Here is a 24,409-nt window from a genome sequence, read left to right as displayed (position 1 = left end):
GCGAATTGTTCACCGAACATTTGGTAGAACTCTTGAAATGAGTGGATGGTTCCATCCAGAAGGCCGCTGAACCATTTTAAGGCGGTCCTGGTGAAGGTGCCTTGAAGCATTTTGTATCTGATGGCATCCGAGCCCCCCAAATTCAGCATATGGGCTTGAAAAGCTTTGAGGTGCGTCTCAGGGTCCTCAAGGCCTGAGAAAGCAAGCATTTTTGGCGTCATGTAATGTGGGGGAATTGGTTCTTCCATAGTGGCCGGAGAGAACAGACGGGGATCCCTTCGCCATCTTTCTTGAATTTGAATTTGGTCCGCAGGTCTTGCATCCGTCCTCCCTCGGAATGTCTGATAAGTGTCTAATTTCAGTAATATTTCATATTAAAATATAGGCACTTATGAGGATTTATTGCTAATTTAGATATAAAATAATCCCTAATTTATGAATTTATACCTTTTTACATTTTTTATGATCTTTATTTGAATAAGAGTATTTTATTCCCAAATTTGGCGTTAATTGCAGATTTCTAAGGAAGATTGGAGATTTGGATTAAAGATGAATGATTTGAGCTAAAAAAATAAAGATAGAAGGTCCCAGAATGGAAAAAGATGCAAAGAAAGATTGGGCCTTTTTTTTATGTTTTATCATTTAGCCCATTAGCGCGACACAATAAACAACCTAACCCTAGAAAACTAGGATAAATATAGGGCTAGAAGCTCAACCTTAGTGTGCCAGATTGAGAGGAAAACACCATAGAGTGAATTGTAACCCAATTGGGAGAATGGAAGGTACTAGAAGTATGCGTGGCTAATTCTACCCTTTGGGATTGGGAGTAATCTGCTCAAACTCTTATCTATTGAGGTGATATCTTATATATTAATATTCAGTTCTTGATTTATTATTGGTATTGTTGTTTTACTTTTAATTTTCCATGACAAATTGAGAATCTTAAATATGACCGGGAGGTATTTTTAGGGTTCGGACCTAAACAACAATACTTAACATATTTGAGTGCTAGGAATAGACTTGAAATGTTAATTGCTATTAAACGTCTGAGCTTCGTTCTAAGTTGTTCTTATAATTATGCGAGGGATCGATAGTTAGGGGACATTCTTAAGGATTTTATATGCAAGGAATCGATATAAATGATTTTTATATGGCCATCAATTTCAATCAAAGAACTTAATATTGATATGCTAATCAAAATACTTGAGAGTGAGAGAGATGAAACTAATCCTTATTTTTCCAATTGAAACAACTAATTCTTTGTCTGTTTTCTTATTGATCAGTGCCAACACAATTAATTCAAAACTCTTTTAATTGTTCTGTTTTTATATTTAGCGATTATTGTACTTGGTAATTCACTGTTCCTTGTGGGATCGATATCCGTCCTTAGGGACAATTATTACTTTTGACAAACGCGGTGCACTTGCCGTAAAAAGTCATCAATGTCCTTCTTAGATCCCCATTTACTCTCTGCAGCTCCTCATGTGCCCGAATAGCATCCTCCATCAGTCGTCTAGAGGCTTCGGCCTCGTCCCTTAACCTTTGTTGCTCTACCGCAGACTCTTCACGGAGGCGTTCCTGAGTGGCTTGGAATTTCTCAACTTGTCTTCTCAACTCCTCGTTCTCGTGTTGTAATGTATGCATCGTCTCCATTACCTGCTGTAATGTGAAAACCTCTTCGGCTTCAGGGGGCAGGCATCTATCTAGTCCTCATTGTTAGAATATATGGCCTTAAATGAGAGGGGGTGAATTGTTTAAAGGGGGTTTTTGAAAACTTTTTCAGCTAGAACAAAATCCTTTGTATGAAACTCAATCAGAAATTCAGTTAGCCAAGATATAAAGCACGAAACAGCAAAGCACCAGAAAAACAATCGGTTGTTTCTTCGAAACAATCGGTTGTTTATACCAGCAAAGCAATAACAACTGAATTTAAATGAGTTTAAGGGAAGAAAGAGATACACAAACAGTTTATACTGGTTCACTCTTAAACCAAGAGCTACATCCAATCCCTAGAAGCCACTGGGCAATCCACTAAGCAATCAAAACAGATTGCACACAAACCACCAAAGAAGTGACCTTAAACCCTTTAAGAAACACACTTCCTTTGGCACAACACACACCAAGAATGTTGATCTTGACAACCTCAAGAGCACACAACACTCCTTGGCAAAAACTCCAGAATTTACAAAATGTTCAGAACGAATTACACTTGTTTACTGAAAATCTGAAATCAATACAGATGTAATCCTATTCCACTCTCTCTTGAGAAAACCCAAAGCTTGATGTGAATGTTCAAAACTTGAAAGAAATCTTTCACAACTGAAAAACTCAAATATATTTTTCTTGTATGTTATAAAACATAAACAAACTATTTATAGTTTTCAAAGATTGGTCAAAGCATTTAATAGAGGAACGTATTCAGTTGGAAATCATTTAAAGCACACTTTAACTAACAAAACAGATTTCTGTTAGGATTTTCAAAGAAACAATCGATTGAAACCACGAAACAATCGATTGTTTTGATTTGATAGCAAGTCAACAAACCAAAATAGTTTTCAACCTTTTCAAAAACACCTAAGAGCAAAACAATCGGTTGTTTCGACAAAACAACATGTTGTTTTTCACTTAGTTTGAAAAACACTTTAAACTCAAAAAGGTTTTAAAACACATTAGCTTTAGATTCAACAAAGAGTGGATTACACAAATAAACTACCCAGATCCTATCCTAAACACAGCAGCAACTCCAGCCTTGCATCAAACACTTGGATTTGGATTCTTCAAAGCCTTTGATCACTCTTGATCAACACTCATGATTTGTATCTTTTTTATATAATGGGAATGGTTGTGGGAACCATTTTATTGGGCCCCACGGTGGGTGCCAAATGTTCTTGTCGGCTCGAGGTCAATCGGAATCCACCCTTCAAGCTTTAGTGGATCAGCTTCCAGAGAACGAGTGAGGGCTCCTCCTATGATTACAATCCAACGCTCAAGTCAGTAAGAGACACAAAATATTTGTGTATATAATGAATATAATGTAAAAAAAGCGAGTTGAGATACTCCCTGGAGTGGTTGTCTATTTATAAGGCCTCATGAACTTGACTCTTGGACTCTGATTTCTCCAAGATTTAACCTGTCATATTACGGTAACTTTTCCTAAAAGTATTTAAGCGATATAATCAGAAATATTGTGCAAGCAAAATTAGGATATTTATTTGCATTGAGGAGATCGTTTATGATGTTATTTCGTGAGAATTTGTAGGATTGAGCTTAAACCTGCTTTTCCTTCCTAGCAGAACTCGTCGGCCTAATTCTTGACAGTATCGGGATTGTACAGTATATATTGTTACTGAACAAGAAATTGATAAGTGATTACTAGTAAAGAAATTATAAAATCAACTAATAATTTACGTTTCCTAAGGTACCATAATCGATTCTATGGAAGTATGAAATAATATGAAAAATGGACTAATTTATCTTTAATAAAAGTTTAATTAAATAGTTCCATCACGAGCGAGTATTTAATTAATTTTTTTTCCAACAAATCATCTTATAATATGTGAAATATTAGTACAAAAAGCTGTGATGTATTTATAATGCTATTCTTTTAACTTTCTTTTGATAATTACAAATATTATTTAATAATATATTTAATTATGAAATGAAAAAAAAAATAACAAAGTAACAATATTCTTTTATATATACGCTCGAGGATCCCGTGGGGAACATATCCATCTAAAAAAATCAGAATATAACGCATGAGGTGAATAAGAAAATGATAATTTAATATTTACCCGTGAAAAACGCGGTTTTCTCCACTCTAGTACGTGCTGTTCCTTTATAACCAGAACCAAGTTATCACCATAGTTTCGCACTATCAGCAAAACAATTTCCCCTCACAGACCCACCATGGGTATTCAGGATCGTGACCTTCATGTGTTCTTCTTCCCCTTCTTCGCAAATGGTCACATCATACCCTCTATTGAGCTCGCTAGAGTTTTTGCCTCAAGAGGAGTCAAAACCACCGTAGTCACCACTCCCCTCAACGAGCCACTCATTTCAAGAACGATAGGAAAAGCCAACATCGCCATCAGAACCATTAAGTTCCCATCGCCGGAGAAAACTGGCTTACCCGAAGGTGTCGAGAATTCCGACCAGCTCACCGGAATGCAGATCATCCCGTTCTTGAAGTCCACCGTGCTTCTGCGGGACCCACTGGAGCAGCTGATGCAACAAGAACACCCTGACCTCATAATCGCCGACATGTTCTTCCCATGGGCTACGGACTCCGCTGCCAAGTTCGGGATTCCTAGGATCGTGTTCCACGGATTGGGATTCTTCCCATTGTGCGTGTCCGCGTGCGTGAGACAATACAAGCCGCAGGACAAGGTTTCCTCGTACACCGAGCCCTTCGTGGTTCCGAATCTCCCGGGGGAAATAACGCTCACCAAGATGCAGCTTCCGCAGACCCCGAAGCACGACGAGGATTTCACCAAGCTTCTGGAAGAAGCTAACGCCTCGGAGTTGAAAAGCTTCGGCGTGATTGCCAACAGCTTCTACGAACTCGAACCGGTTTACGCAGACCATTACAGGAAGGAGCTTGGAAGAAAAGCGTGGCACTTGGGACCAGTTTGTTTGTCCAACAGGGAGAGTGCTGAAAAAGTACATAGAGGAAATGAATCAGCCATTGACGAGCACGAGTGTTTGAAGTGGCTAGACTCAAAGGAACCTAATTCTGTTGTTTATGTTTGCTTTGGCAGCATGACAAGCTTCCCCAATGCGCAACTGAAGGAAATCGCGTTGGGTTTGGAGGCTTCGGAGCAGGCTTTCGTCTGGGTTGTGAAGAAAGGATCGAGTGAGAATCTGGAATGGCTTCCAGAAGGGTTTGAAGAAAGAACGGTTGATAAAGGAAAGGGTTTGATCATCAGGGGTTGGGCACCTCAAGTGATGATTTTGGATCATAAAGCGGTTGGGGGGTTTGTGAGTCACTGTGGATGGAACTCAACCATGGAAGGAGTGTGTGCAGGGCTACCAATGGTGACATGGCCGATGTACGCAGAGCAATTTTACAATGCTAAGTTTTTGACGGACATAGTTAAGATTGGAGTGAGTGTTGGGGTGCAAACGTGGATTGGGATGATGGGAGGGGAGCCTGTGAAGAAGGAGGTTATAGAGAAGGCTGTGAAGAGGATAATGGTGGGGAAGGAAGCAGAGGAGATTAGAAACAGAGCGAAGGAGATTGCTGAAATGGCAAAGCGAGCTGTGGAGGAAGGAGGATCCTCTTACTCCGATTTCGACTCTTTAATTCAGGATTTGAGATCGACACCGCTTTGATGTCTCCATGTACAAACACTTTTCTGCAATAATATGATGATCGATCATGTCCATCATACGTACTTTATATGCTTGCCTAGGACCATCTTTGCCATCAATATTACCCCCATCTTTATATCAGTTTTAGTCTTATAATTTGCCTTACATATTTATTTCAACATCAATTTTTGACCGACTTCTATTTAATTTTAAATAATGAATGCATAAAAAAATGTATAATACAACACATTTTAGTTCTATTCAATGACAATAAATTAATAGGATTTTTTTATTCATTAAAATAACTTAATATTGTATTATAATAGTAACTTAATCGAGTTTTAACATTTTGTTTCTAATAACGTTGCATAATGTAAGCCATACTTCTATAATATATATATATATATATATATATATATATTTTGTTCTTGTAAGTTTTTAGGGAGAGGTTTCTTGATATTCTTGTTTGACGCTTGAATGTTCTTGGTGTTCTTGGTTCTTTATGAATCAGGAGTACCAGCGATTGTACTTTGATATTCAAGATAATTGAGGTTCGAGTATATGTGCTAGTTCACGATCAAAATTTTCATACCTTGTATCCTAGGATATTTTTCTATTTATAATGGTAACTTTGAGCTTATGTGGTTGTACGAATGATTAGATCAACTCAATTTAATCCAATTGCTTCTTATTCATGGTTTGCAGTGCTTATGCGTATGTCAAATAATGCTATTGTTAGATCTCACTCATTTTCTCACCACCTACTATTTTAATATTTGTGAGTTAGACTATTAGTGAAGTTATGATATCTTTCTTTTTCCTTAACGAGTTCTTGTACTATATAAAACTACAGTTAGTCACAACATCATCCCAAGTATGCACATAATATACAATATCATGTATATTCATTCATCAGATACTATCTCAACAAATATATAAATATCATATGCATTTCATTCAATCATTATATATAGTGTCTACAAAACATACATTTCAAGTACAATATACCATAGGAAACATAGATATATTGCTTGAGCAAAACTACCTTCCCTTGAGTGACATGTCTTCAATAAATAGGGAAATACTCATTGCAAAGTTGTGAAATCATCAATTGAGCGAATTCATATCGCTTGAGTGATACCAAATTTACGGGAAAGAGAATTATTATGACATATCTCGCTTGAGCGACCAAAATCCTAGAGAAAAGATAATTGGTTTAACATCTTTCTCACTTGATTGTCCAAACCAACATTTGGTCCCCTAAATACCATTGGTGAGAGAGAATCAACACTAACTTTCTCGTCGCTCAAGCATTACACTATCCCTGAAGTGACGTGACTTGTTGTAATAAGCCACTAACTCTAGATTCTACTTCAAATCTTAAATTGTCCAATGCTTGAACAACCACTTGGTGCTTGGATAATTATAGTCCCACATTCGAGAGATAAAGGTACAATTGGCTCTAAAAGGGGGTTGAATAGAGCATGAGCTCAATTTGAGTAAAACTAGAAAAGTTATCATAACAAATACAATATCTAAAAGATAAAAGACAGAGAGAGGGAGAGAAGTACACACAATATTTATATTGTTTCACGCAAGTTTTAGACAACGTCCAGTCCTTTGAAGCAACCCGTTTAAGAGCCTTTACTAACACAAGTATTCTACACCTCTCTAGGTACTCAAGTATTCTACACCTCTCCAGGTACATGTATTCTACAACTAATCATAGTCGTTAAAAGCTTTGATCTGAACATTTGTATCTTTGGGATAAAATAACCCTTGTGTTGGAGAGGATTTTATATACCTTAGAACTCTTTGTGCAACTTGATGGTGTAGTTTTGTGGGAGCTTGAATAAATTGGCTAAGACACTACACTGAGAAACTGATATCGGGTCTCGTGTTTAAAAGTATAACAAACATCCAATGGTTCTTCGATAAATGAAGATGTCATGCACAACTAAATCTTGATCAAAGAGTTTATCATTCTTCTTCACCATGGGTGTACTTACAGATTTCGAATTTGACATGCTTACATCTGCCAAAATCTCAAGCGCATAATTTTTTTAGCAAACATGGATGCCCTTTTTCGTTCTAGCAACCTTTAAACCTAAAAAGATTTTTAGGTGCCCCGTGTCTTTAATTTCAAAAGTTGCATTCAAGGAACTTTTGACAGCTTGTATCTCTTTCATTTTATTTCCCACAATCAAAATATCATCAACATACATGAGGAAAGCTACAAAAGAAGTCTTAGTTTTTCAAATGAACAAGGAATTATCAACTTTTGAGTGAACAAAATTAATAGTGTAAAGGAAGGTAGTAAGCTTATCATACCATTGCTTATTGGCTTGTTTCAAACTGTATAAGGATTTCATTAGACAAAAAATCTGATGTGCCTTTTAAGTGATGATCCTGGGAGGCAAGTCCATGTAAACGTCTTCTTCCAAATCTCTACGCAAGAATGCATTGTTTACATCAAGCTGCTCATGGTGTCAATCCATGATAGATGCAATTGCAAGGATGCTCCGTATGGTAGTAAGTCTAGCTACCGACGAGTAGGTTTCCATGTAATATATCCCTTCACGTTGCATATAACCCTTTCCAACGAGTCTCACCTTGTACCTTTTAATTTCTTCATCGGCTGTTCGCTTGATTTTGTACACCCATTTACACTTGATGATTTTTTTTAGGAAGATCCGTGATTTCCTAGGTTATGTTGGATTTAAGAGCCTTTAGTTTCCTTGGCCTTCATCCATTCAAGATATTTCTTTACCTCTTCATAACTTTGTGTCGGTTTGTGATGAAATACACAAAATATAATTTAGTTGCCTATGGGATAATCTTTCATATGAAATAACATATTTAAGAGGATATAGTGTCTTCTTGTTCAGATTCTGATACGGTGCAACCATGATTTTATGATATTCTTCTAAGTAGGCAGGTGCTCTCCTGCTCCTAGTAGATTGCCTTAGTTCATCATGCATTGTGTTGTTTTCACTATATCTCTACTCTTCAGTATGGTCCCCGACTTCAAGTAGGATAGTGTTATCACTTACATATCTCATGAAATCTTTGCCTTCTTGTGCAACAATTTGAATATTTTTATCTCTCAAATTACAAAAAACGTTTTGATAGAAAATAACATTTCTAGACATGTAAATTTCCTTAGATCCAACATCCATAACAATATAGCCTTTAGTTCCCTGCTTGTAACCAAGAAAAATGCATTTACATGCTTTAGGGTCTAGTTTGTGCCTGTTTTTTTTTTCAAGAGTGTAAGCAAAGCACAAGCAACCAAAAACCTTTATATAAAAAATATCAAGTTTGCATTTATTTACAAAAGTTCAAAAGGTAAATTATTTTGAATTACAGGAGAAGGTAAGTGGTTAATCAAATGCAAAACACAAAAGACCAAAAAAGATCAGGTAAGTTGGATTGAAACATTATGTGTGGGTTACGTTTAGGATATGTGGTGCTTTCTTTCCACTGTAGTGTTTTGTTGAGATCTTTCGTTACAGGAGTTTTGATATATAATGTCATTCTTATCATAGAATTCCTTCAAACAAAACTCATTTCCATTATCGATTCTAATGATTTTAATGTTTAATCTAACTAGCTTTTAACATAGGTAAAAAATGTTGTAGAAGATTCCTAGTTTCACTTTTAGTTTTCATAAGATGAATCCATGTGTGCCTACTGAAACAATCTATTGTGGTTAAGAATATTTGTGCCCATGTGATGAGGACCTGAGAGATAGCACACCCACTAACCAAGCTCAGCCTTCCCAAAGGATGACTCGGAGCATGACCCAAGATTTAGGGCTAGGTCAGGACCCACCTCTAGTCAATGCTTCGGCGCCTAGTCTTGCCTAGAGGATCACAAGAAGTAGAGTCCAAGCCATGGGAGCTGAGCATCAGCTAGTTTCTTTATTTTTAATTTCATCTTTATTTTTAATTTCAGTAGAATAGGGTTCTTTTAGCATAATATGAAGGTGTGCTTATCATTTTAGCTTGTGCCTAGCCCTTTAGGGAAGGAATGTAGCCCTAGCTTATAGAAGTTAGAACTAAGGGGCGACATTGACCTAGGTCAAACCCTAGGCCGCCCCTCATTCATGCCCATTATGCCCTTGTCTCATATTGTTTTCCAAGACACCCATTCTTATAAATAGGATGCATTGCCTCATGTTATGACACATTGAATTTTGAAATAGAAAGGCTTCTGGATTACATAATCCAAAAGCTAATCTCATATTAGAAAAGACTTATGGATTATATAATCCGAAAACCAATCACGCATCTGAAAAAATGCTTATGGATTATATAATCCAGAAAGTAATTATGAATTTGAAAAAAGACTTTCAGATTACGTAATCCAAAATATTATAGAAGGACATGTTTGGAATACAAAAAATTATGGGGGGTGCCAAAAGAACTTATGGAGGTGCAGGAAGAAGGAGTCCTTAAATACACATTGTGAGAATAAAAAAGGGCTTGGCCCAAACATAAAAACAGAAAGACCCAAAATGTAAAATCAACTATTTGACGAAATGTCTCAATCAAATAAAACCAGCCATCTGGGAGACTTTCGTTTCAGTAGCTTATTCATTCAGTTTTTGGTGATTAATGTTTCATTTTCTTGCAACAAATATGACATGAAGAAGTGAATGTTCATTATATTTGAAGCTTGTTAATGGGAAAGGGAGGCCAGCTCCTGAAGCAAGGCATCCAAATCTGAATAGGAAGAACCTTATTCTTCCACCGCCCGTTTTGCCATACGAGCAAACAGTTTTGCTCTGATTCTGATGGCCTCTCCTTCTTCCTCTTCCATTACCCTTTTCACAGCCATCTCCACAGCATCCCACTTTATGTCACCATCCTCATCTCCCACAAAGTGACTCCATTTTCTAGCTCCAACAGCCACACCGATCTTAAGCACCTCAATCACCAACCTCTCATTGTAAAATTGTTCAGCACCCACAGGCCAAGTGATCATAGGCACCCCAGCCACCACACCTTCCAAGGTTGAATTCCATCCACAATGAGTCACAAACGCTCCAATAGCTTCATGTTCAAGAATCAACGCTTGAGGTACCCAACCTCTTATAATCATTCCCTTCTCTTTCATTCTCTTTTCAAATCCTTCGGGTAGCCATTGATCTTCTTTATTCTCTTTTCTCTTCCCCACCACCCACATGAACTCTTTCCCTGACGCCTCAAGTCCCAAAGCAATCTCTCGAGACTGAGAATCACGAAACTCTGTCATACTTCCAAAGCACACGTAAACAACTGAACCAGTTGTTTTCGTGTTCAACCACTTTAACCATGCATTTTCCATTTCATCAACACACGCTTCTTTTCCTCCTCTATATGTTTTTGGCTCCTTCTCCTTGTTGCAAAGAGACAAGGGGCCTATAGCCCATGCTTTTCTCCCAAATTCCTTCCTATAGTGATCTGCATAATCCTTCTCTACTTCATAAACGCTGTTAACAACCACCCCATAGCTCCTCACCTCTGATTCATGGATTTGCTTCCAAAATCTGTTTGCCTCCACATCATTTTTCCTAAAGAAGCTTCCCACCTGCAACCTTGTCATTTTGATTTGGCCAGGAAAATTAGGAAGAAGGAACAGTTCTGAGTCAAAAGAAGTGTTGTTGTAAGGCTCGTAAAGCCTCATTACTTCGTAAGCACACAATGAGAAGAAACTCATCCCGTGGAACACCAGCCTGGGAATTCCAAATTTGGCAGCAGAATCAGTTGTCCATGGGAAGAACATGTCTGCAACAACACAATTCGGATGCTGGTCACGCAATAATTGCTCAAAGGGCTCCTGCAGCAACGTGGTAGCCTTATGAAAGGCTGGCAATAAATGCAGTGAAGGGAGTGTGCTAACGTGTTCGCATCCTTGGGGTAAACCAGTGTGATCAGTGCTAGGAAACTTGATGGTTTGGATGTTGATCTCTTTGGTTTTTTCTATAGCTTTGGAGATGATTGGTGCATTGAGTGGGGTGGTGATTATGGTGGTTCTAACGCCTTTTGCAGCAAACAGTATGGCCATGTCAATGCATGGTATCGTATGGCCATGAGCAAGGAAAGGGAAGAAAAATATGTGTAAAGAAGCATCTTTGTTTGCCATCTTTCACACTTGAATACTGCAGCTGTGTAAGATATTATTCAGATTTTGCACAGAAACAAATACAAGAACAGGACTTGATATCTATGGCTATGCTTATCACATTATATAGGGCAACAAATACATTAATAACTCTAATTTTTTTATATAACTATATTTCAACTTTTAATATTATTATTTTAATATATTTCATATAATTTAATTATAATTTACTCTTTATTATATATATTTATTTTATTTCTAAACTTATTACATAGAAGGTTATACAGAATACGAGTCCAATATGCTTGTATACAACTGAAAGTTTGAGTTATTAAAGTATCATTTTTCAATATGCATTTCTCTTCCTTAAATTTTAACAAATATAATTCCTTTTAAAATACCATAACTTAATTCACTATCTATTTCATAGGTATATTTTTTTAATGAAACTGCAATTGTTGATTTTTGAATATAGTAAACATCCAATAACAATTTTCCATTATAGGCATCTTTTCATATTTTAGGAAAAATATAAAAAAAAATATTTATAACTCAATAATTTTTAAAAAAATTATAAGAAATTATTTAATATTTATGTTTTGAAAGTTGACTTTTCATAGTTTTTATTTAAGATTTAGTGAATATTTTATTCTTAAATAAAATGAGGGAAGTGAGTAATTTTATTAAAAGTAAAAAAAAAAAATATTATTTATTAAAAATATAAAAAGTACATATTTATTTAAAAATTATAAGAATATATGTATTTTTTATTGAATAAAAGTCATTGGAAAGTCGATTACAAGGATGACGTCCATTTTGACCTAACTCAACAAAGGGTGAGTTGGTGGATGGATTCACAATTTTTTTTTTAATTTTATACTTTTAACAATATATATATATATATATATATATATATATATATTGAAAGTACTTTTAATTGTATAAATTATTTTCTAAATATTTAATTGATTAATTAATATTTCTAATATACTAAAATAATTATTACCTTTACATGTTAAATGTGTTACTTATAATTAAAAATTTCAACTTAATTTATAAGTATTAATAATTTATTTTAAAATAATATTGTATATATGTCTTTTTTAAATAATATAGCATAAAAAAGTTATTTTTTAAACTATTTTTTTAATTTGTTCATTTTTTAAAAAAATGAGTTGGATTAGTTCACAAATTTGATAAATTAGTTAGGGTAAACGGCTTGAAAACGATAACCCAATTATCAAATTTGGAGTAGTTTAAGATAATAAACTCTAAATCCTAAATTTACTTTCTGAAATTACATTATACCTTTTTTATTGTTTTAGTCAATGTTATAATTATGAAATCTTTTTAATTACAATGTGTTATTATGTGAACTAATACTTTAACGAGACAGTATATTTAATTATTTAAAATATAATTATTCAATAAAAGATTATTTAAAAAGCTTTCTATGACAATTTTCTTGTAATTATATACCTTAAATTAGAGGTATGTAGCTTTTACCTGATTACTTTAGTCAATGAAAAGATAAGGAATAATTTAATTATTTCTTTAAATTATTTTCATAAATTAAAACTTTGTAGTGAACTTAAAATCTAAACCTTTCCAAACTATTTAAAATCTTCAAATTTAATGCCTTTTTACTTTGTAAGCTTTTAGTCAATGTTTTAATTTGTACTTTTTTTTAATGATATAATTACATGAACACATATTATATTGTGAATGGTAGTATATTTATTTAATAATTAAAAGTTTAATCTTTATTTTAGATTACATTTAATTATTCTAATTTTATTTTAATTAATAATTTCGTATACATTATGTTTATAAAGAGTTCTGAACTAAAGAAATGTTAACCGGATAATTTACAAAATATAACCAAAGATCCTAATATAGTATAAGAATATTATATACTATATTTATCCTAAATAAATATATATATATATAATAGATAATATCTAATTTCTTAAATTAGATATGGGAAGACGGATATGTACATATACAATTCTAATTGTTGATTTTTTAATACAGTAAACATTAAATAAGAACTTTTTTATTATATATTATCTTATCATAATATGTGAACATCAGTTAATAATATTTTAGAAAAAATAAAAGAATTTTTTTTTATAACTAAATCATTTAATATTTTATTTATAAGAAATAATTTAATATTTCTGTTTTAAAACTTGACTTTTCATAATATTTATTTTAAGAGAGTTACTGAAAATTTTATTTTTAAATAAAATGAGGGAAGTGAATAATTTTATTAAAAATTAAGAAATATGTATTATTTATTGAAAATATAAAAAGTACATATTTATTTAAAAATGATAAAACGGATCCCTTTGTATTTATGAGTTTGGACTAGATTGTTGATTCCTCAAAAATATAGGACGTGATAGGGCAAATTCCAACATTCATCCAATCAGCAATTGGAAATGGTAAACTCTCACTCTTAAATAAAGAAAATAACCTTATAAAAAAAAGGAGATAAATAAAAATTACTTCTAGAATTTTTATCCAAAAATATTTTCGAATTTTAATTTTCAGAATATATTTTTTATTTCTAGAAGCTTTTATCCATAATGCATTTTTATTTTTATATTCCAGATTTTTTTATTCGAAATATATTTTTTTATTTTTAGATTTAATTATTATTATGGATTTTCAAATCCAAAATAAGGATAATTTTTTGGAAATTTATAAAAATAATATTTTCATTAAAAATAGGCATTTACTTCACCATATGGTGCACCCAATTTTAGTATAAAAAAATGAAAATATTTTTAAATAAAATGAGGTACATGTAAAAATATTTGGGAGATCTTTTCCAGAATATGTTTCTGAATTTTTTTATCCATGAGACTCTTATTTTTTTCAGATTTTTCTGAAACACAATAATCTCTTATGAATTACTTTTATGTAATGTATAATTTTCAATTCTGAATTTCTATTTTCAGAATGAAAAATATATTTTGAAATTTAAAATTATGCTGTATAATTTTCAATTCTGAATTTCTATTTTCAGAATGAAAAATATATTTTGAAATTTAAAATTATGCTGGGTATAGGTTAAAAAATTAGGTGTAAGAAGAATTTACTTTACAAATATCGATCTACACACTTATGCTTTGTTTGGATTAAGGGTTGTGGATGAGTGGAAAGTTGAGGGTGGAAGTGGGAAGAAAGTGTCGAGAAAGTTAAGGGTGTTTGGATTAAGGGATGTGTGAAGAAAGTTTATTGGAAAGTGTGAATGATGTGATAGTTGTGAGAGTATTTTAATATATTTTGAATAGTATAAATGGTAAGATTACAAAATTACCCTTATATATAAATAAATAAGAAAATAAAATATTAATTAATCATTAAAAAATAATCATTAATTAAAAATAAATTATATTTCCATTAAGTAAAAATAATCATTTCAAATAAATAAATATATTTTTTTATAAAGAATTAAATGTTCAAAATAGTAACTATGTACACATATTATTACAAATTCTAATTTATTATGTAATCTTTTTCTGTTTTTTTAATTAATACAATATTTGTTTTAAAAACTAACATTAAAAAATTATATTTACATTCTGTAAAAATAATAATTTCAAATAAATAAATGTTTTTTTATAAAGCATTAAATGTTAAAAAAATATTAAATATCTACATATATTATTAAAAAATCGAATTTATTATGTAATCTTTTTCTGTTCTTTTTAATTATTACTATATTTGTTTTAATTTTTTCGTAATAACATTAATAATTTATGTAAACTATGACAAATAAATTATATGTATTTTATGGTATGTGTACGTAAAATATCCAAAATATAAAATATAGCATTCAAAATTTCTATTTTCATTAAGTAAAAATAATCATTTCAAATAAATAAATATATTTTTTTATAAAGAATTAAATATGTACACATATTATTACAAATTCTAATTTATTATGTAATCTTTTTCTGTTTTTTTTATTAATACAATATTTGTTTTAAAAACTAACATTAAAAAAATTATATTTACATTATGTAAAAATAATAATTTCTAAAAAATAATCTATTATGTAAATTTAACTAAAAAAATTTATTTATTAACAACTTCAAAGTTAAAAAAATAAAATTACTATGTATACATTCATAAATTTATTTATTAACTTTGTAAAATTACTGTAATAATTTTTATAATCTTTTTAATAAAGACATTTTAAAATAATAGATCTCTAATTTCAATCTATAATAAATTCAATTCAATTCATATCACAAAAATAATATATTCAAATTTCATGAAATTTTTACATTAATAATATACAATTTTAGATAATCAATTTTCCTAAACATTCACATCTAAAATTATAAACTAATTAACAAGTACTTTAAAATAATTAAAACAAATTAAATTCAAAATAAAACTAAACATCCAAACACAATTTAAAAAATAACATACATACCTGAAGAGAGCAGAACAAAATCAAAACACAATGCAACTAAGATTTATCAAAGTGTGCCTGAAAAAAAAAATTATTCAAAAATTAGTTCAAAAAATAGAAATCCAAAAATCTGGAAAATTAAGAAACATAATCGATTATCACCTCATTGTAAATTACGACATAATCAATTATCCACAAGTTTATACCACATAATCGATTATACTTCAAGTTCAAAAAACACCATAACCGATTATCCCACCAAATTTTTTACAGATAATCGATTATGTCGTGAGCATAATCGATAATCAACTATTTTTTCCCACATAATCGATTATAGCAGACGTTCATTTTCACTCATAATCAGTTAAGAACGAAACTAAATTCACAGAAACTCACCTCAGGTCACAAACCGAGAACCAACCGCACTCTCCTACCACTATCCTTACTCACGACCCTCCAAGCTCTCTAGGTTGTGCTTTGTGAACAAGTGAATTGCCTCTGCTTTGTGAGGTTGGTTAGGACATATATATTGCTGCTGAAGCTTTTATTACGCTCATTCACTCTCTCACCAACTTACCATGCATTCATTGAGCTCTGAACTTGGTCAAAGAGATTCCTGAACAATGGTGAGGAATCTCATGTGCTTGTTGCTGATGTGCATGCATGTTTTTGCTGAAAAGCTTCAAACATAATACTTCCTCATGCATGGCCAGATACGTCCAAGTGAAGGGCACACATGACTTTTCTCTTATCCTACGTGGCTCTCACTCTCTCACCCTCTCCTTTCTCTTCACTTCTGAAAGCTCTCTCATTTGGCCCAACTTTCAACTCACCCTCACTCACACCCTCCACCATGACCGGATCCAAATGGGGGTGGCACCCCAGATCCGTCTGCGGCTACAGTGTCACCTCCCAATCCAAACAGGGGCTTAAAGGGTGAGCTCGGCCCACCAATTTTTTTTTTTCAATTTTATACTTTTTAAATTATATATATATATATATTAAAATTATATTTAATTGTATAATTATTTTGTAAATTTTTAATTGATTAATTAATATCTTTAATTGAATAAATTAAAATAATTATTACCTTTTTACATTTATATTCCTCTATTATAATTGATAATTTAACTTAATTTATAAATGTTAATAAATTATGTTCTAATAGTATTATATTTATATCTTTCAAATAATATAATATTAAAAAATAATCTTTTAAACTATTTTAATTTTAATTTTTAATGTTTTTTTTCAAAGAAATAGGTTTCGAGCCAACCTATCTTATCTTATCATTATCGTTTGATTTGCGCTGAAAGCATTTCTCTCTTCCTACTAAGACACCAACTTTGCTGCCAAATGAATCCATAGATAGATTGACTTTTTTTTTTTGTAATATTTGTTTCAAGTGATTTTTTTTTAACCTCTTGATATTCTCAATATAAAATATTTAGTTAATTTTAACCATGATGATTAACTTTTGTGTAATATTTTTTGCCATAGATATTGTTGCCATGTTGTTCCATTTCTTGAATATTTTGGAGTTCGAATTGATTTTAATGGCTAAAGGTAGTGCCAAAGTAACATAATTGTTAGAAACGAATGTACAAAAAGGTAAATTTTTATGGAATAATTTTAGTTACTAAATACTATATATAAATAATTTTAGTTCACCCTAAACCATATAAGCAAATGGTCCATGCTAGCCATAGTTTTTTTTTATCGATTTACTAATTTCTCTTTTCTCAAGTTATTAAAAGCAAGCAATTTTAAAATTTTATATTCCATTTATTTCTCTTCATTTAAGCAATTAAAAATTCAACTTCATTCTTATCCATTTATCTTTCGTCTACTTATTTTTCTTCCATGTATCACATATTTATTTATTTCCACACATTAAAAAAAACTAATAGATAAGTTAGGGAAAAAATAGAACTATTAGAGAAATAAAATAAATGAAAAAAATAGAAATAAAAAAGTAGGTTAAATATACAAAAATTAAGATGATATATATAGAGATGAGTAAAAAATAATAATAAAAGGATATTGATAAAATTGAATGACTTTTTAATTTTCTTATTTTAAGTCTCAAGAAACAAATTTATTTAATTTCATCATCCATTTAATTTCATTATATCTTGGTTATTTTACGCCATTGCTTTCATTCTATCATAATTTATTTGACGCACAGACAACATAAACTCCCAATTCATACTGATTAATTTTTCTTTCAAGTTTTTCTTCAAACACTAAAATAATTAGATTTACCAAATGTTTACCACAAACTTAATATGTAAGTAAGTTTAATATTGTTTGCAAATATTATTCACATTTGAATCTGAATATGTAAGGAAATTTAATTTTATCTACAAATTATTGTTCAAAAATTTTATTCATAGATAAATATTATAAATTTTACCTACGAATCTATATCAAAAATAAATTTATTATTATTATTATTAATTATTAATATAAATATTTTTATTAATAATATTAAGAATACAAATAATCTTAATAGTTTTAAATTTTTTAATAATACAATAATATTAATCACAAGAATTATGTACGTAATATTAAAATTATTTTTATAATATAAATAATTATAAAGTCATAATAAATATTCATAAATAATAATTATAAATAATAAATAATATTATAAAAATAAGGTATCTGACACTTTTGCAACTATAGTGATGGGTAGTCTACGGTATCTTTCCATCAACTTGTCATTGTCTCCGTATCTCTCCATCCACTTATCTTTATACACGTGGGAAATGATGCTTTACAATTTTCGAACTTCTATACAAAATCCAATGCATTGGGATTAAAAATAAATATATAAAAAAATATAATTAAATGATATGAAAAAATATTAAAATAATAATATTTAAAATTATAATAAAATTATTTAAAAAGACAAATTGTTAATATATCTTTATTTTAAATATATGTATTAAAAACTGTAACTATATTAATTAAATAAATAAAAAATTACACTTTAATAGTAAAAACAACTATTTAACAATATTTCGTAGAATAAAATATTATATTTTATAAAAATTTTAATATGTTGATAATTTTGAATTAGATTATAACTGAAGATAGAATTAATTTTTTATTAAAATAAAATAATTTAAAAATTATATCGTGTTATACCAAAATTGTGTTTTTCAATGTATACTTGTTAAAATAATATTTCATTTTATATTAAAATAATATTTTTTTTGGGTATTAAATGGATGAAACTGTAATAAGTATCATTAATCGTGTTGATGTGGGTCCTTTTCTACAGTATAAGGTATATGACACTCACAATGTAAAGGCCTTCTCTATATATATTTCCTCTTTATTGAAGCTAGAGGGCCAAGTTTACAGAGATATACTTAGTGAGTAAAGAGAAAAATGGGTAGTAGTAATGAACATCATACTCTACACATTTTCTTCTTCCCCTTCTTGTCTTATGGTCATATAATTCCCACAGTTGACATGGCTAAAGTATTTGCAGAAAAGGGTGTGAAGGCCACCATTATCACCACACCAAGCAACGCACCTTTCATCTCCAAAGCCATTGAAAAAGCCAAAACTAACAACAACATCCAGATCCAAACTATCCACTTCTCTACTGCAGAGGCTGGTTTACCTGATGGCCTTGAAATTTCTGATTCAATATCTTCCCAAGATTTGTTTCATCGTTTTTTCATGGCCACCTCTTTGCTACAAGAGCCACTTGAACAACTATTGCTCAAGCAGCGTCCGAATTGCGTTGTTGCTGACATGTTCTTCCCATGGGCAACTGATTCTGCCGCCAAATTTGGAATTCCTAGACTCGTCTTCCACGGGACTAGTCTTTTCTCATTGTGTGCCACAACGTGTTTGGGACTCTACAGCTCTAACAACCATGTTTCTTCCGATTCCGAGTCACTCACCATTCCTAATCTTCCGGGTGAGATCAAAATAGCAGGGACCTCGTTGGCATCTTATGCCATGGTTGAGCACAAGGGCATGACCAAACTGATGAAGGAAGCAATTGAATCAGAGTTGAGAAGCCATGGGGTTGTGGTGAATACCTTCTACGCACTTGAGAAAGACTATGCAGAGTTTTTCAGCAAGGTGCTTGGAAGAAAAGCATGGCATATTGGTCCCTTATCTCTTTCCAACAGGGACATGGAAGAAAAGGCAAATAGAGGAAAGGAGGCGTGTATGCATGAGCATGAGTGTCTGAAATGGCTTGACACAAAGAAACCCAACTCAGTTGTTTACGTATGCTTTGGAAGTACGATAGTGTTACCTGATTCTAGAGTTAGAGAGATTGCTACTGGTCTCGAGGCTTCAGGTCAAGCATTCATGTGGGTGGTGCGGAAAAGCAAGGGAAATGGAGTTGAATGGTTACCTGAAGGATTTGAGAAAAGGATGGAAGGTAAGGGACTAATCATAAGAGGGTGGGCACCTCAAGTGTTGATTCTTGAACACAAGGCAATTGGGGCGTTTGTGACACATTGTGGATGGAATTCAACCTTGGAAGCAGTGTCTGCTGGGGTTCCCATGATAACTTGGCCAATTTTTGCTGACCAATTTTTCAATGAGAAGTTGGTCACTGAAGTCCTTAAAATTGGGGTGCCTGTTGGTGCCAAAAAGTGGATTGGATTGGAAGGAGATAATATTTCATGGGATGCAGTGGAGAAGGCAGTGAAGAGGATAATGAGTGGGGAAGAAGCCATTGAAATGAGGAACAAAGCAAAGGTGCTTTCACAGCTGGCTAGGCAGGCCATGGAAGAAGGAGGATCTTCTCAGTCTGATTTGATAGCTTTAATGGAAGAGTTAAGTTCATTGAATTTTTGAGACACCCTCCACGACATTCAATTAAGATGTATGGTTATCTAGCTTTTCCTTTCACGATGGACTTACGAAGATTAGCTCTCAAATCATAATGTTTGACTGTTAAAATAACTAATTTTGTTATTATTCATAGTTTTTCTTATTATTATCAGTTAGTTTATCTTTATCTTTATATTATTAGTTTTAATTCACTTTTCAATATATAAGTTTTTACTCTTTTCTTTCTTTACTCATTCTCTCTCCTATTAACATGGTATTAAAGTCAACTTTTTCAACTAAGGTGTTCGTCCCAACTTCTTCTTCTTCCTTTGCTTTACTTTTTTCATCTTCTTCCACAATGACCTCTATTCAACAATTCACCACTTCCATAAGTCTCAAACTTGATGAAAATAATTTTCTTCTCTGGAGTCATCAAGTTCTTGCCACTATATGTGGCCTAAGTTTTTTTTTGAAGGAAATCAAGTTCCTTCTTCATCTCCTTCTTCTTCTACTTCTCAATCGTAAAATGTTTTTCTTCAATATCAACAACAAAATCAACTTATCATAGTCTGACTTCTTGCTTCAATGACTACATAGATTCTTACAAAAGTTGTGGGTTTGGATACTTCCGCACAAATTTGGAAATGTCTTCAAGAACAATTTGCATCTCTTACGAATGCTCAAATTCAGAAGATGAAATTGCTTCTAAAGACTCCCAAGAATGACAAAACGGTTTTTGTTTATCTCCATGATATTAAAAAGGCTATCAACGTGCTTGCTGTCGGTGCCACAATAATCACTACTGAAGATCACATTCAGAGTATTCTTGAAGGGTTACCAGAAGAATACAATGTGTTTATTGTACCTATTACGTCTTGCAGTGATCCTTACTCTATTAATGACATTGAATCTCTCTTACTTGCCCAAGAAGAACGTTTTCAAAGGTATAAACTTGTTCACTCACCCTTTCGAGTTAATGCTACTTCTGTTCACTCTCAGTATCATCAAACCCCATCTTTTCGTCCCTATTTCAATCAATACTCTCGTCGTGGTCGTTTTCCACATAAACACTCAAGCAGATATTCTCGATCTAATGGACCACATCAATTTCACCGTGATTCTTAGAACTCCTCTACTTCTGCATCCTGGAAATCTAATCGGGTTTGCGGTCAACTACGTTCTAAAACTAGTCATAATGCGCTTCAATGTTGGCGATGGACTGGTAAGCAATCTTCTTCAATGGTCACTGCTGACACATCTCATTTTTCTACTCTCTTTCTTGATGATGGTGAACCATCGATTCTTGGCACACCCTCAACCATCGAAGACCCTCTCTGGTATCTGGACAGTGGGGCCTCTCACCATAACACATGACCCAACTCTTTTTAGTGATAATCAAGAATATAAAGGTTCTGCATATGTTAAGCTTGGTAATGGTCTAGGTATGGTTATCTCTCATATTGGTTTTGCATCTTGTGTTTCTCTTGTCACTAACATTGTTCTTTCTTTACAAAATCTTTTGCATGCTTCTACGCTTAATAAAAATTTGTTAAGCGTTTCCAAATTTGCCAATGATAATAATGTTTTCTTTGATTTTTACTCTGATTCTTATTATGTTAAACATCAGGTAACCAAGCAAATTTTGTTTCAAGGCATCATTAAAGATGGTTTATACATTTTTCCTACTCTAAGATCTTGTCCTTACTCTACTAATTACACGTCTTTTAAATTTGTGGCACAACAGACTTGGACATTGCAATTTTCATGTAGTCAAGAACATCTTAAATCAATGTAATATTGCTTGTACTACTATACCTGTTTTCTGTGATGCGTGTGTTCAAGGGAAAGCTCATAAACTTCTTGTTTCGTCTTCTACGATTGTCTATACTTTGCCTTTACAATTAATATACATTGATATATGGGGTCATGCTTCTATGTATGCTATGAATGGTGAAAAATATTATATTTCATTTTAAATGCTTATTCCAAATTCACTTGGTTGTATTTGTTACGCTCTAAATCACAAGCGCTACCTGCCTTCAAATTATTAGCTGAGAATGAAACTGGTCTTAAAATTAAAATTATTCAAACAGATAATGCAAAACAATTTCACTGTTTTAAATATTTTATCAATAATATGGTATGCAACACCGTTTCACTTGTCCACATACACATGAGAAAAATGGTGCCACTGAAAGGAAGCGTCGCCATATAGCTGATATGGGGCTGTCTATGCTCTTTGCGGCTTCGCTTCCTATGAATTTTTGGGGTGAAGCTTTTCTCACAGCTAGTCAGATTATGAATGTTCTTCCTTCTTTTGTCATACAAGGTAAGACTCCACATGAACTTCTTTTTCATAACAAACTTGATTATACTAAATTTCGAAGTTTTGGTTATGCTTGTTATCCTTTACTTCATTCCTACAATCTTAACAAATTAAATTTCATGTTTTCTTGTTGTTTATTCCTTGGCTATAGTCAATGTAATAAAGGCTACATATGTCTTTCGCCTACTGGTAGAATTTATATATATACATTTAGTTTTTAATGAAGATATTTTTCCATACTCTATTTCAAAATATGGTTTTTTATCCAAATCTGATGATGCTCTAGTGTCTCCAATTTCTCCTCCTATTTTAATAGTGATATCTTCCTTTACTCCTTCTATTCCTATTTCTGATCATATCACACTACCCACATCACCTTTACACAATCACACATCCTCACATGTTGTCACCACCACTGATTCTTTTGTTTATTTATCTAATCAAAACAAACATTCATCCCATGACTACTTGGACTAAGTCCAGTATTTCCAAGCCCAAAATATATATTGCATCTCTTGTTTTTGTGCCCTCTGAGCCTGTTAATTTCAAAACTGCCCTACAATATCCTCAATGGAATCAAACCATGCAAAATGAATTTTGTGCTCTGATCAACAATAGAACTTGGACTTTGACTTCTTTACCGCTAGGAGTAAACATTGTTGACTGTAAATGAATATTTAAGAACAAGTATAATGCAAATGGCACGTTTCAGCGTCATAAGGCACGACTTGTGGACAAGGGTTACAATCAAACTGAAGGTCTTAACTATTCAAAGACGTTTAGTCCTGTAATCAAACATACTACCATCAGAGTGGTGCTTGCTCATGCAGTATCTGCTCAATGGAACATTCATCAAATCGACGTCAATAACGCGTTTTTAAATGGTGATATGCATGAGGATGTCTACAGGCAACAACCACCATGTCAATCCTCAGCTAGTGTGTAAGCTTAACAAAGCTATTTACGGCCAAACAAACACCCTGTTCATGGTACAAAAAGCTAAGTATCACTCTTCAATGTCTTGGTTTTAATTCCACAACTAGTGATCCATCACTGTTTGTTCATTTTACTCATTCTTCTTCTTTGTTTGTACTTATATATGTAGATGATATTATTATCACTAGATCTGTACCTACTGGTATTACGAATTTTATTTCCACTCTCAATTCTGATTTTGCTCTAAAGGATTTGGGTCCTCTACATCACTTCCTTGGTATTGACGTCTCCACTCTTCAGGATGGATCTTTGCATTTATCGCAGCGTCACTATATTCAAAGTATTCTTCAACGAACACAGATGCTTGAGTCCTATTTGCAACCTACACCCATGATTACCCATTTAAAGCTTCCACAAAATGCTTCTACATCCTTTTCTGATTCGTCTTTATTCAGATCCATAATGGGTACTCTTAAATATGTGCT

General features: G+C 32.3%; 3 protein-coding genes across 3 annotated transcripts; 2 read left to right on the top strand and 1 right to left on the bottom strand.

Moving 5' to 3' along the window:
- The first annotated feature begins 3,819 nt into the window (after positions 1 to 3,819).
- Positions 3,820 to 5,451, top strand: LOC137806416 (probable UDP-glucosyl transferase 73B6). The gene has a single exon (XM_068606532.1). The coding sequence runs from the start codon at positions 3,907 to 3,909 to the stop codon at positions 5,329 to 5,331; it is 1,425 nt and encodes a 474-aa protein (XP_068462633.1). The 5' UTR covers positions 3,820 to 3,906; the 3' UTR covers positions 5,332 to 5,451.
- A 4,595-nt stretch (positions 5,452 to 10,046) lies between these two features.
- Positions 10,047 to 11,490, bottom strand: LOC137805784 (scopoletin glucosyltransferase-like). The gene has a single exon (XM_068605708.1). It carries the CDS (start codon positions 11,437 to 11,439, stop codon positions 10,054 to 10,056), a length of 1,386 nt encoding a protein of 461 aa, XP_068461809.1. The 5' UTR covers positions 11,440 to 11,490; the 3' UTR covers positions 10,047 to 10,053.
- Positions 11,491 to 19,157: 7,667 nt separating this feature from the next.
- LOC137806415 (scopoletin glucosyltransferase-like) lies at positions 19,158 to 20,912 on the top strand. Its single transcript, XM_068606530.1, has one exon. The coding sequence runs from the start codon at positions 19,250 to 19,252 to the stop codon at positions 20,684 to 20,686; it is 1,437 nt and encodes a 478-aa protein (XP_068462631.1). The 5' UTR covers positions 19,158 to 19,249; the 3' UTR covers positions 20,687 to 20,912.
- The last annotated feature ends 3,497 nt before the right edge of the window (positions 20,913 to 24,409 follow it).

This window comes from Phaseolus vulgaris, chromosome 3 (genome assembly GCF_000499845.2).
Source record: "Phaseolus vulgaris cultivar G19833 chromosome 3, P. vulgaris v2.0, whole genome shotgun sequence".
In the NCBI taxonomy this organism is placed as follows: domain Eukaryota; kingdom Viridiplantae; phylum Streptophyta; class Magnoliopsida; order Fabales; family Fabaceae; genus Phaseolus; species Phaseolus vulgaris.
This window is presented reverse-complemented; position numbering and strand designations above follow the sequence as displayed.

Excerpts from the sequence above, each read along its gene's own strand:
- LOC137806415 (XM_068606530.1), top strand. The coding sequence starts at position 19,250 with ATGGGTAGTAGTAATGAACATCATACTCTACACATTTTCTTCTTCCCC.
- LOC137805784 (XM_068605708.1), bottom strand. The coding sequence starts at position 11,439 with ATGGCAAACAAAGATGCTTCTTTACACATATTTTTCTTCCCTTTCCTT.
- LOC137806416 (XM_068606532.1), top strand. The coding sequence starts at position 3,907 with ATGGGTATTCAGGATCGTGACCTTCATGTGTTCTTCTTCCCCTTCTTC.